This window comes from Berghia stephanieae, chromosome 2 (assembly GCF_034508935.2).
Source record: "Berghia stephanieae isolate SIO BIC M18660-M18661 chromosome 2, UCSD_Bste_1.3, whole genome shotgun sequence".
Lineage (NCBI taxonomy): Eukaryota > Metazoa > Mollusca > Gastropoda > Nudibranchia > Aeolidiidae > Berghia > Berghia stephanieae.
The window spans coordinates 25,145,125-25,157,529 of NC_088361.1; the positions used below are offsets into that span (position 1 = coordinate 25,145,125).

Below are 12,405 nucleotides of genomic sequence, written 5' to 3' on the forward strand. Positions count from 1 at the left end.
GTGAGTTGTTCTCACTAAACTGTATTAACCAGACTATAAAAGTTCATGGTTACACAGAGTTTGTGTGTTGGTCCGTTATACTTCCGGATGGCAATGTTGTGAACTCCTTGGCCAACCGCATTCTATCTATAGGAAGTGAGCAGTGAGCTGTAGTCAGTTGTTCAACCAAAGGGATCACTTCTTTCCTTGAACACTACTTACGACAGATCACTTCTTATCTTCTTTTGGTGATCGCTGTTTTGTTTTGTGGGGTGAGTTTGAAGGTATGAAACACGTAATTTAACAGCATGAAACAGCCCTAAAAATCACGTCACAATGCAAAGGAGGATCACCAAAAGAAAGTGAAAAAGGAATTGTTAATAGTTATTGAGGTAACAATGTTGTGATCCCATTGATTGTACTTTTGAATACAATTCACGATTAACTTTGTTTTGGGGTTCGTCACCTTGGAAATTGTGACATAAAATTTTCAACAGAGTCGGGCTGAGTTTAAACTCCCATAACATTAATTGTACTCACCTAAAGTTATATTGCTATACTTTTAGGTAAAATACTCACCTGTTTGCTCGCAGACGAATCTTAACAACACACAAATGTATGTGTAAACGTTGATGTTTATAGTCTATTCGAAAGACTTAAGTGAGAACTAGATAATTATTCAACTGGCGGTCTTAAAATAATGTCGAAGAGCTGAGTGACGTCATTTTATTCCCTCTATTCTAAAATATCCCAATGAAGGGAGGTGACATGTGACCATAAAACATATTTTCGTATACACACATACTCATGTTCACACATACAAGCGCACGTACACACACACACACACACACACACACACACACACACCTTTGATCAACATTTTAACCTCACTCTAAATATAACGAAGACTTCTTTCATTATGGTCACAAGGCCAATAGTCTTCCGCGCCACACTTATTTTCCTTTTGTGGACAATAATACTGATAATTCTGACTGTAAAGTCACTTTTTGTCATCTTCGTAGGGGGAATTAGGTCCAAAAAACCCTTGAATTGTGCAAATTAGGGTTGAAAGCATGAAAATTACATATTATGTGGTAGAATATGAAAAATCCGGTAATTTATGCTATAGAACCACTCCGGGAGATCAGTATTAGTTGAGATATAAGCTTTTTATGATTGGGCAATTTTGAAATAGACGACAAAAAATTCAGAACAAAGGGACCAGGGCCTTCTAAAAATAGTATCTCTTTTGGTCGCCTCGAAAGGGACCCAAAGTTGTTTTACGTCATCCTTGGATCCTAGAAAGAGGAGAGCTAGTGTCACTGATTGTTGTCTATAACATGTGGGAACAGATCTCCACTCAATACTAAAATGAAAAAGACTAAATTTCAACAAAGAGTCACTGGTGGGTGTCTACAACACATGGCCCAATCAAAATAATAACTAAACAAAGGGTACACACACACGTGCCCAGTTTAATTAGACCTCCCCTCCCCTCCCCTCCCTCTCCCTCTAGTCTAGCCAGGCGAAACCGGCGGCCAGCCAAGTAGCGTGTTGCTAACACGCGCTAACAAATCACTAGGCAAGTGTGGTGTGGTGTGGCTTGGATTCCCATTGATGACTATTTTTAGCGTCAAACCGGATGTTTTCCTTTCACTAAACTTTCGATTCACGAACTATCAAAATTGTTTTGTCGTTAATCTTATTCAATTTTGTTAGATTTGAGGGATTTCTATAATGCAGAATTCTATAATAATAGATTTTTGTTTATCTGATTTAGCAAGTATAATCAACTACACTTATAAAGACGGACAAACTGACTGGCAGATTACATCTCGTTTAAATGTCCGCAACCGGTGTTGACACAGACAGTGCTCCTTCCCCCCCCCCCCCCTCATAATTTTTTTAAATACAATAATCATTTTACGTGTTTTATAGATTTTTGGTCAGACTTGGTGACAGGTGGGGATCAAAATAGCTCAGTTGGTAGAGCACTCACTTCACACGCAAAGGGACCGAGATCGATCCCGGATGCATTCGATTTTTTTCTGACCTCCCAGTCCACCCAGCAGTGATTAGGTTGCTGGGTCTAGTTTATCTGGCGGAAAGTACTTTGCGATAGACTAGCGTCCTATGAAAGGGGTATCAAACAATTGGTATTGTCCGTTTCACAATAATTTCAGCTATAATTGAGTGCTTGGTTAAAAGCACCCGCGACTGTTCTTCTGTTGTTGTCCAAAAATGACTGTGTACTGATGGCTTTTATGAAATAGGTCTTATATGTCTTGCTGGTGAACTGGTTTGCAGGTAATGTAGCATTTTAAAACTGTAAAATTAGTTGTGTATTCTATTCCATATGAATTTCTCATAATTCATAAATGAATGTTGTTGGGTCTTAAAAAGAAGAAAGAAAGTAGAGAGAGAGAGAGAGAGAGAGAGAGAGAGAGAGAGAGAGAGAGGGGGGGGGGAATGTTACATATGACTAAAAAAGGAATGCATTGCATGTTTTCAGATGCAATTTCAATGGCAGGGACTGATAGGACACAATTTTAGTATATCAACTGACCAGATAACACCACGCTAATGTCTCATGCTTCAACCATCCAGGAAAACACACCCTACAATTCCTACTACATTTTTTTTTTTGTATTTTCAACGTTCCTTTTACTGACGAAGGGATTTTCCCCGAAACATCCAGTGGGTGTACTGTTCCCACCCGAAGCCATTGATTTGTTAGCTACTGTAAATGGTCAACAATATATTTAAATTATTAATGCACATTGTATTTTCTTTGTTATTTTCCTTGGATAAGTAATACTATATAGGGAAAAATAAACGTGCTGAAAACGCATTGTTATAATAAATTGCGAGATCGGTTCTATAGCAGGTGTCATTTATATGGGTCTTATCTACCTGTATGCCAAGTTTCATTATTTCAATCCCAATGTGCACGGGTTTAGCCCAATTTCCCCTAATATAATGAATATGAAGAAAATATATGTATTTAATGCAGTTATTTCCCTTGTTTAATATAGCTGTAATAGGGAAAATTTAAGGCCTTAAACCGAAACACTTTGATTGATTGCTAGAGTGGTTCTATAGCAGAATGGGTTTTTAATGGGTCTTGGTAACCTGTATGTAAATTTTCATGCTTTCAACCCGAATTTGCACGGTTTTAGCCAAATTTCCCCTGCTGTCTGTTTAATTATTATTATTATACTTATCATTATTATTTGATATAGCGCGAATATCCACAAAAAGTGCTGAGGTGATTTACAATAATAGTTTTTATGGTATCACACAAGTTCATTCATTTGACTACAAAATCACCACAACAGTGCAGTCACACACATATCTTGTTCGGAGTTCACATAGAATCATGATAAGCAGAATAAAAAAGATTGGTTTTTAAATGTCGTTTGAGAACAGGTAGACTTTCACAATGTCGGGTTTTAGGTGGTAAAGAATTCCATACGATTGGGGCCGAAAATGCAAACCGTGCTCAGCAAACTTTGTTTTTGGGATGTTTTTCCCCATTAGCGAAGAACTGGCGGATCGCAGAGATCGAGTTAGTCTATATTCCCTCGCAAGGCATTCAAGGTATTCAAGTGATGTATGCAATACTGGATATCTCACAAATCCATCATTCATGCGACTGCATAATAACCAAGTAAGGTAGAAAACTGTAGTGGGAACATCGTTGATCTATGAAAGGGATTCCTTTTTTAAATATGTATCACTGGTATTCTTAAATTTCTTCCTTTTTTACCCCCATGGGAAAGGTCAACATGACATTCGATCAAAAGACTGTTCTCCCAGGAGAAAAGGTCAATCTTCAGCTGGAGGCAGAGCCAGGATCTGTTTGTGGATTGGGCATCGTGGACAAAAGTGTCAACATTTTAGGCGGTAGTCACCAGATAACCATGGACACGGTAAGTATGGAATGTCCTATAAGAAATTCAGGTCTAGACCTTGTTGTCTTGTTGTATGGCACTCGTCTCATGACGAATTGGTCCCTTGTTTAATTCCGCTCTAGGAGGTGCAAAGTTGACTCCTTGGAGAAGGCTCCTTACTCACATTCTTTCACCACACACATGTTGAAAATTATTGCTTGGTCGGTAACATTGTTGTCTATGTGGATAAAACAATGCAGTCACGCCTTACAGTAGAGTTTAGGTGTTACTATTGGCTTGGGACCATTGTAAAGCGATTAAATCACATATTGTGCACATTGCCCTTTGTAAAAGCACAAGTTTGTTGCCTGTTTAATACTTTGCAAGTTGTAAATTATTCAAGAATAAATGGATGGAGGATGAACAAAAGAGAGAAAAATCTGACTTCAGTTTTTACAATATTCTGTTCGACTTTCACTGTCCTTATCATTGTATCAAGTTTGAATTTTCTAACTAGGAAACATGTTGAGAGTTTAATAATCATTACAGAAAGACGTATCTTTATTATGATTATAATAATTTTAATCATGATTATAGAATAACAGTTCCTTCTTGGGTCTTTTCTTTACCTGTTATATTTTTTGTTATTTATTCAGTTGAATATATCAAGATAAGTTTAATGTTTTAAAGAAATAACAAGAGCAAAATCAACATTAACAAGAAACTCGTGTTTCTATTATCTGCTTGCTAGTTGCAACACTAAGATGTCAAGCATAATGAACCTGAGAAATTTATAACTGTAATTTTGTGTTTGAGATAGAAAGGTCATTGCCAAACAAAACAAATAGAAAACACAAAAAAAGATAATCTCAATGAATCAGTAGGCTGATCTTTTGGGATGTTTTTTACTTTCATTTTTATATTTAATTTGCCTAGTACTGTTTCAATAAGATTCTTATTTTTAGAATCTTTTCTTGCACCATTATTTGCTCCCCATGTTTTATTTCTTCATTTATAGAGAATTGAATGTATAAAGATGGACATCCACATATTTGTAGGTCTGATAACCTAACAAACTATGGGCTTAATTAAACAACAATGAGTCTATATCACTCTGGATTATCAAACCTGCAAAAAAATGAGTTCATGTTGACAAAGATGTGTCAAAAGTCATTATTTTATCTACAGATATTTCAGAAGATTGAGGACATAAGTACCAGCTTATTTGACTTATCGACCCCCTCTTTCGAAACTGACCGAGAGTATTGTCAAAAACGAATAAAGAAGTTCATTGGTAAGGACACTCATTAATTTATGAATGTTGAAACTGTTCATCATATGCGGTGATAAAATTTGATAATTTATTAGTAATAATGATGCAGTTCCCGTCCCATTCATGACTCCTAAAATATGTAACCCACAGATTCAATCCGATGATATGTCGGAATTAACTGGTTGAGGAATATTTGCTAAAGGCGGTTGGTATTTATTTTTATTCAAATGGTATGAGCTAAGTTTTATATATATATATATATATATATATATATATATATATATATATATATATATATATATATATATATATATATATATATATATAATAACTATATATATATATATATATATATATATATATATATATATATATATATATATATATATATATATAAATATGTATATATTGATCACCTAGAGGGGGATAAGCATGGCACCGATTGACACGTGGGATTGTCTTTCGCCACCAAAATGGCGAAAATGCCAAATATTTGTTAATGTTATTCTTTCAGTGCTTTATAGCTTCTTGTACTTTGACGGATATTTTCAATATTTTGTCAATTGTTAAACTTTTTTTGAAGTTGGCGATATGTACAGTTTGGCTTTAGAAAAAATAATGGGACAAGAGAAGCAATTTTCTGTTTAAATAATATCACACAAAAATACCTTGATCATCAAAAAGAAATCTATGCATGCTGTATCGATTATGCAAAAGCATTTGATAGGGTAAAGCATGGAGAATTAATGGCATGTCTGGAAAAGGCAGGCATTGATGGCAAAAATATACGGCTAATCACAAATCTATATTGGCATCAAAGAGCAGCCATCAGGATTCAGAGCGATCTGTCACCTTTCACGCCAATTAAAAGAGGAGTTCGTCAAGGATGTATCCTCTCTCCATATCTATTTAACCTGTACACAGAGTTTATCTTCCGTAAAACCGAGCACATTCCAGGTATTGTTATTGGAGGTAGGAGGATAAATAATCTGAGATATGCAGATGATACAGTATTCTTGGCATCGAACGAGACAAATCTACAGATCCTTGCAAATCAAGTAAACCTGAACAGTACAGCAAAGGGTCTAGAGATGAATGTTCAAAAGACGAAGGTAATGGTCATGTCAAAGAAGCCTGAAAAAATCGCAAAAGTCCAAATTAATAATCAAAACATCGAACAAGTAGATTCTTTTAAATATCTTGGACAGACAATGACCAACAACGGAAAGAATGAGCTGGAAGTGAAAAACAGGATTGCTATAGCTAAGTCGAGGTTCAGCCAACTGAATAACATTTTAACTTCGCAACAAACGCAGATGAAAACGAGAATAAGAATACTCAAATGTTATGTCCACTCAGCACTTCTCTACGGCTCAGGAACATGGACATTGAACAAACAAATAGAGAAAAGAATTGAGGCCTTTGAAATGTGGACTTTCCGTTGCCTTGGAAAAATCAGTTGGAAAGAAAAGAAAACAAATCAAGAAGTCTGTGACACCCTTGATATCAGACCGACCTTAATGAAAGTAATAAAAACAAGAAAACTAAGGTATTTTGGACACCTAAGACGCCATCAAACTGTCAACAAGGACATTCTTGAGGGTAGAGTTGAGGGGAAAAGAGGAGGAGGCAGGCCAGCAAGAACTTGGATAGATGATGTGAGGACATGGACAGGATTGTCGGTAGCCGAATGCAGTCAGCAAGCCGTCAACAGGGAAGATTGGCGTGTCATTTCAAGTCGACCTCAACCCATGAGATGACACTGGAAGTAAGTAAGTAAAACTTTTCATATGAGAGGCTACATCATTTGCTTTGATACATTTTAAGTCACTTGTTAGGCATCATTTTTGTACTAAAATTCTTACAATAGCCGTCAAGGCATTTAACCAAATACTCATTCACGCATTAGCGTAACCCCATGAAATAACAAAATTATCCTTTTTACAGTTAGAGATGAGTGGTATTGGGACATCAGTTCAAAATATGTGGACGCTTTGGAAGCTTTCAAGGTAATTTGCTTTCTTATGTTATCCTCAAATCAATATGAACCCCATAATGTGAAAAATTCAATGGATTCAATATACTTAATGCACTTCAAGAGGAATTGTGGTCTTGTGGTTTGATACTAGCCTTTAGACAAATAGATCCCTGGTTCAATTCCCCCGTTGGCTGGTGTGGTGCAAAGTCAAGTAGTTAGTAAAGACTGTATAGTTATATTCTCTCAATACACTCAGGGATAAAATGAGTATCTGGCTGGTAATATTGTTTGTCTGTTGAAAAATAAATGTAATATCGCTTCACTTGCGCCATCCTTCCTCTCTCAGATGTTAAATGTAGATGTTGGCTTGGGACTCCTTGTAAAAGGCTTTGAGCAAATTTTGTGAATATATCGCTATATAAAATCTTTTTTTCACAATGCTTCATTCATTCTCCATCAAATTTTATAGAATCAAATGTCTATTTCATAACGTTTAAGTCACTTGTTATGAGTCCTACCTGTACTAACATTTTGTAACTTGCATCACTGCCTAATACAAGCTACCAATTCACATATAAATGGAGTGTAGCAATGTACTTTACCTAAGGTGACAATGCCCGGATCAATATTTTACAATCATTGTCACTCATCTGATCAATGATCATGCTCAACATTGATTGTGTTTGCCAATAGACCAGAAGCTGTTCATCAGAGACATGGGCGCTAATTGGATCCTTGAGAAATCATTTCTTTGAGTGGCAATATTTCTATACAGCAGCAGATTAGGTCAGACTGAATCATATTGTGACACAAAATCTCAAAAAGGTTGTATGTCAGGATGGCTTCAATACTAAAATTCAAATCTGAAGTCAAATTATGTGACATGGAGCGAGCTTTAATATGATTTGGTGAAGAGAAGGAATATATTGTATAAACTAACAAAAGCTACTTTTTTATATTTTCGGTTTTAAGTTTCAAGTTCAAGTTCAAAATGTTTATTTTAGGCATTTGCCAATATGAAACATACATTTACATAGACTTTCCAATTAATAATTAACCAAAGGAAAATAACAAAATAATTAAATAAATAAATCAATGAAATAGACAAGTATATATATATATTATATATATATATATATATATATATATATATATATATATATATATATATATGTGTGTGTGTGTGTGTGTGTGTGTGTGTGTGTGTGTGAATATAATAAATAAATAGATAGAAAAATAGACAGATATATAAGTAAATAAATAAATAACCCTTACTTTACCATAACATATAACACAAGAAAATCATCTTTCGGGAAACAAAATAAAATAGTTACCATCCATCCTAATTTAAGTGTATAATGGGTACCATGCAAAAAAAAAAATCATCTGCATTACAAGAATCAATCACAATTTAAGTATATAGATGGGTATCAGGCAAAAATAAAATTCATCCACATTATAAGGACCACCTTATATATAATTAAATCATCATTCAATCACAATTCAAGTATATAAATGGGTACCATATAACAGAGAAAAAATACGTATTCAAATAAATAATATATGTATACACAAATAAACCAACGATCTTTAACATTGAAAAATAAGTCATTCACAGGCGTTTATTGCTTTCAGTTTAGTTCGCCAGGTAAATCTAGCCAGTCTAGTGATGATGAGTCATAGCTTTACACTGAGAGAGGGAGACAATTTTTTCGCCGTTTTGATCGATTTTTTCTGAATTTCAAACTAATCTAGTATTGCCGTTATTATGTGTAGCAAAAATATTTTTTTACTACCAAACAGTTTATTAACAGAGTTTTCATTGATTATATAATCATAATTATGATGGTGCTAAAAAGCAAGAGGAATAACCTATGAAATTGATACATAAATTTAAGTGAATTAAAATTTTTAAGATAATATTTTAACATGTTCAACACTTAAGATTTTAAAATTAAAGTAATGGAAATAATGTTGAATATCTGTAAAATGTAGACATATAAATTTTATACCAGTAGATTGAGGCGTTTTTGAGATATCAGTTCACCTGTACGTAAAAGTAAGGATTTTGAGTAAGGTAAAATTGAAATCCAATCACAGCATTGTCTTAATAGAAATTTTTTAATAAACCAGAAACATAGTCAAATGTGATTCACTTATATTTATCCCAGAATCAACGACTTCTAAGAATTCCATTAAAATTGTTATATAAGGACATTCATTTAAAGACAATCAAAACCACTAAGAAAATCTTAAAGAGTTCTTATAATTTTCATAACCTTAATTTTGAGATATCCATGCCCATTACTTTTTTTCATGTACAAGTCAAGTGACTTGCACCTCTTTTAATTTGTGTGCCATATAGACTGCATATAGCACATCACTGGTGAAAGATTAGGATCATATTCACCTCATTAAGTATTGTTTCTTGTTCAGAGTTTTCTCATTGAAACAAAGGTATCAATACCTGCATCGCATTTCTTTAAATTATGTATAAGTGAGATACATTTCTCGCAAATTGAAATATTTAGATATGTCAGAATTTCACATTTATATTTATAGCAATTGTTGATAACGTCTAGAGTCTGTTAATCCTCTCAGCACGGCTCTGTACTCTTTCACAACAAATTCGACATATTTCATGTGTACTGGTGTGATGACCGTCTTCAGTGTGTCTCTCCATGACCTGAACAGAACTTAAATAAGTAAATTTAAGAAATATCTAAAATGTCCGCTTAAATTCAATGAAATCAAATTAAATAAATGTCTCTTATCATCACTAGACTATCTAGTTTTATTATTGGGTTTCTAAAATATCATGAAATATTCTCCTCTTTGTTGGAAACAAAACTAATTATTGAGATTCCTTTCCACACCCTCTATTCTTAAATCCCTGAATCTACATAATAAAGTATATATCATATGAAAGATAATTTTATCTTCTTTTCTCTGATCCCTCACACTTGATGGTAAAAAGTGTTGGTTTGATATTTTTAATTTTTAAATATTTCGTAAACTTATAATTTTAATATTTATTTCATAAAAAACTCTGATTATTCAAAAGAGCAAAACACAAATTTATCATTTAATGATGTAAATAAAAATAATTGCGTCTTGTAGAGGAAAAATTGGCCTTTCTATCCATATATGTTTGAAAATTATGAAAAAGATGCTGCGTCCACAACGGGCTGAGAAAATTGAGTATTTTGATAAAATTTCTACTACTCTCTGCCTGAGAGAAATTCAAAGCGATGAGATTTACCTGCAGACATAATTTATTGCCAGTGCACACCGTCTTGTCAGGTGTTATCACTGTGGTTGACGGTGGATTGTTTACATTACTTGACGGTAGCCAGTGAGGGAAGAAGTAACTAAAGTGAAAGTTTGGGCCCTATTTAAACGGCTGTGCATTGTACATAGATAATGAAAGAAACACATTTCTAGAGAAAAAAACGCATGCACACACTCATACACACACACACATATGGATGATTATGATCAGAGTTGCACGATGATACTGAAGCTGATGATAATGATGATGATGACAATGATGATGATGATGAGGATAACTATAGTGATAGCATTGACTCTGATGAAAATGAAAATGAAATGACTGGATACAATAATAATAATAATTATAATAATAATAATAATGATAATAATAATAATAATAATAATAATAATAATAATAATAATAATAATAATAATAATAATAATAATAATAATAATAATAATAATTGCCTTTATTCATCCCTAAGGTGAATTTTTTCTTTAAGCTGTATTCCAACGGAAGACTGGAATAACCCTGGAGTCGGTTAAATTGTCTTTTTAAGCTCCTAATTCTTGCGAAAAAATATGTTAAAAAATAACCCAAAATAACTCTGTTTTTTCAACTGTTTAGATAAATAATATGACTTTAATCTTGAGCGTTTCCATTATTCTATGTTCTATTGACCGTGTTCAGTGCACGCAATTAATGCTTCAATTATTTCTTTCTCTCGAAACTGAGTTTTCATTTTATACAGCACACAACGAATATTGAAAGTATTTTTTTAAACACTTGCACTTACAAAATTATATATCACTGTTTAAAGTCTGGTCAATCATTCACACTTTGAGTTTTACGATGCCAGAAACCTCTTTTTAGATTCGATTTCTAATTTTTCACCAGTGCACCCTCCCCGATATTTCACGTGGCTTGTTAACATTTAAATCTTTATACATATTTATAGTCCTCAGGTTTGATGGTTCTAACCAATTTGAAACTGGAAACAAGACCCTGTCAAATTTCTGGAATAATTATGAACGGTATGTCGCTTTTTATGTAACTATTGACTCTCATTTCTTCTAATCTGTAACTTTCCAACTCAAAACAGTATTATGATGGGGTGAATTAGGTGCTAAAACTTGAATTTATAGTCTACAGAACTGAGACTAAGGTTGAATTACACAGAGATCGGACCTGGTACAAGCAAAAAAGAAAATGAAACAAACAAAAATAAATCTAGACCACATATAAATTTTTTTTTTTAACCTTGAAATTGAAGAGAAGTCAACTTTCAAAAATTGCTAAGTCTCTTTTTCATTTGGCAGAGATAACTGGAATTATGTTATTTATTTTGCGTCTAAAAGAGGAAATAAGAGCGATTTAGCTGATCATTCGAGGAAGTGACTTTCAGAATATACTAAGTCAGATCTATCCAAATAGATAATGAGTTAACGCTCACTTTCTATCTTTTGGACACTTCAGCATCAAGACATAAACGTTGATCTCTATTAATACACTAGTTGTATGAGAAAGATGAAAAGTATTTTCCTAATCCTAACTAATTAAATTACACAAAATTTCAGTTTTCTCTCTGAATGATGAAAATGAGACTGAAAGCAATCTTCTTGTTTGTTTTATTGAGAAGAATAAATTTTTAAATTGTCAAAAACTAAATGTTCACAATTTTGATACTTTTGACCATAAAATCCCTTTTTGTTGTGTTTTTAAAATTCCCCCAACATATGTGCTGTTTTGCCTTTATCTGGTCTGTCAGTGTTGACTAGATGCCGAAATCTAATTAACCCTACACTGTCAGGATTCGACTTTACTCTAATCTTATATCATATGAAAACTCATCCTTCAAATATCGATTGATCAAAATGATCCTCATATAATCAAAACCTCTCAAACCTGGGACGAGTTTTCTGGCCAGAAGTATTTTGAAATGTAAGCGTTTTATTTTAGTTAGTCTAAAAGGAAGACACTGTATAGGACGAAATCCCATCAAAATGCT

At 33.5% G+C, this 12,405-nt stretch overlaps 1 protein-coding gene across 2 annotated transcripts in view; it reads left to right on the forward strand.

Annotated features, from left to right (window-relative positions):
* The window catches only part of LOC144964556 (alpha-1-inhibitor 3-like), an 84,299-nt gene that overhangs the window by 37,079 nt on the left and 34,815 nt on the right, over nucleotides 1-12,405 (forward strand). For both annotated transcript variants that reach the window (XM_078898982.1, XM_078898981.1), the window contains exons 14-17: nucleotides 3,762-3,911; nucleotides 5,061-5,166; nucleotides 7,093-7,154; nucleotides 11,356-11,431. In XM_078898982.1, coding sequence (XP_078755108.1) covers nucleotides 3,762-3,911; nucleotides 5,061-5,166; nucleotides 7,093-7,154; nucleotides 11,356-11,431 — 394 coding nt within the window. The remainder of the gene's footprint in view (nucleotides 1-3,761; nucleotides 3,912-5,060; nucleotides 5,167-7,092; nucleotides 7,155-11,355; nucleotides 11,432-12,405) is intronic.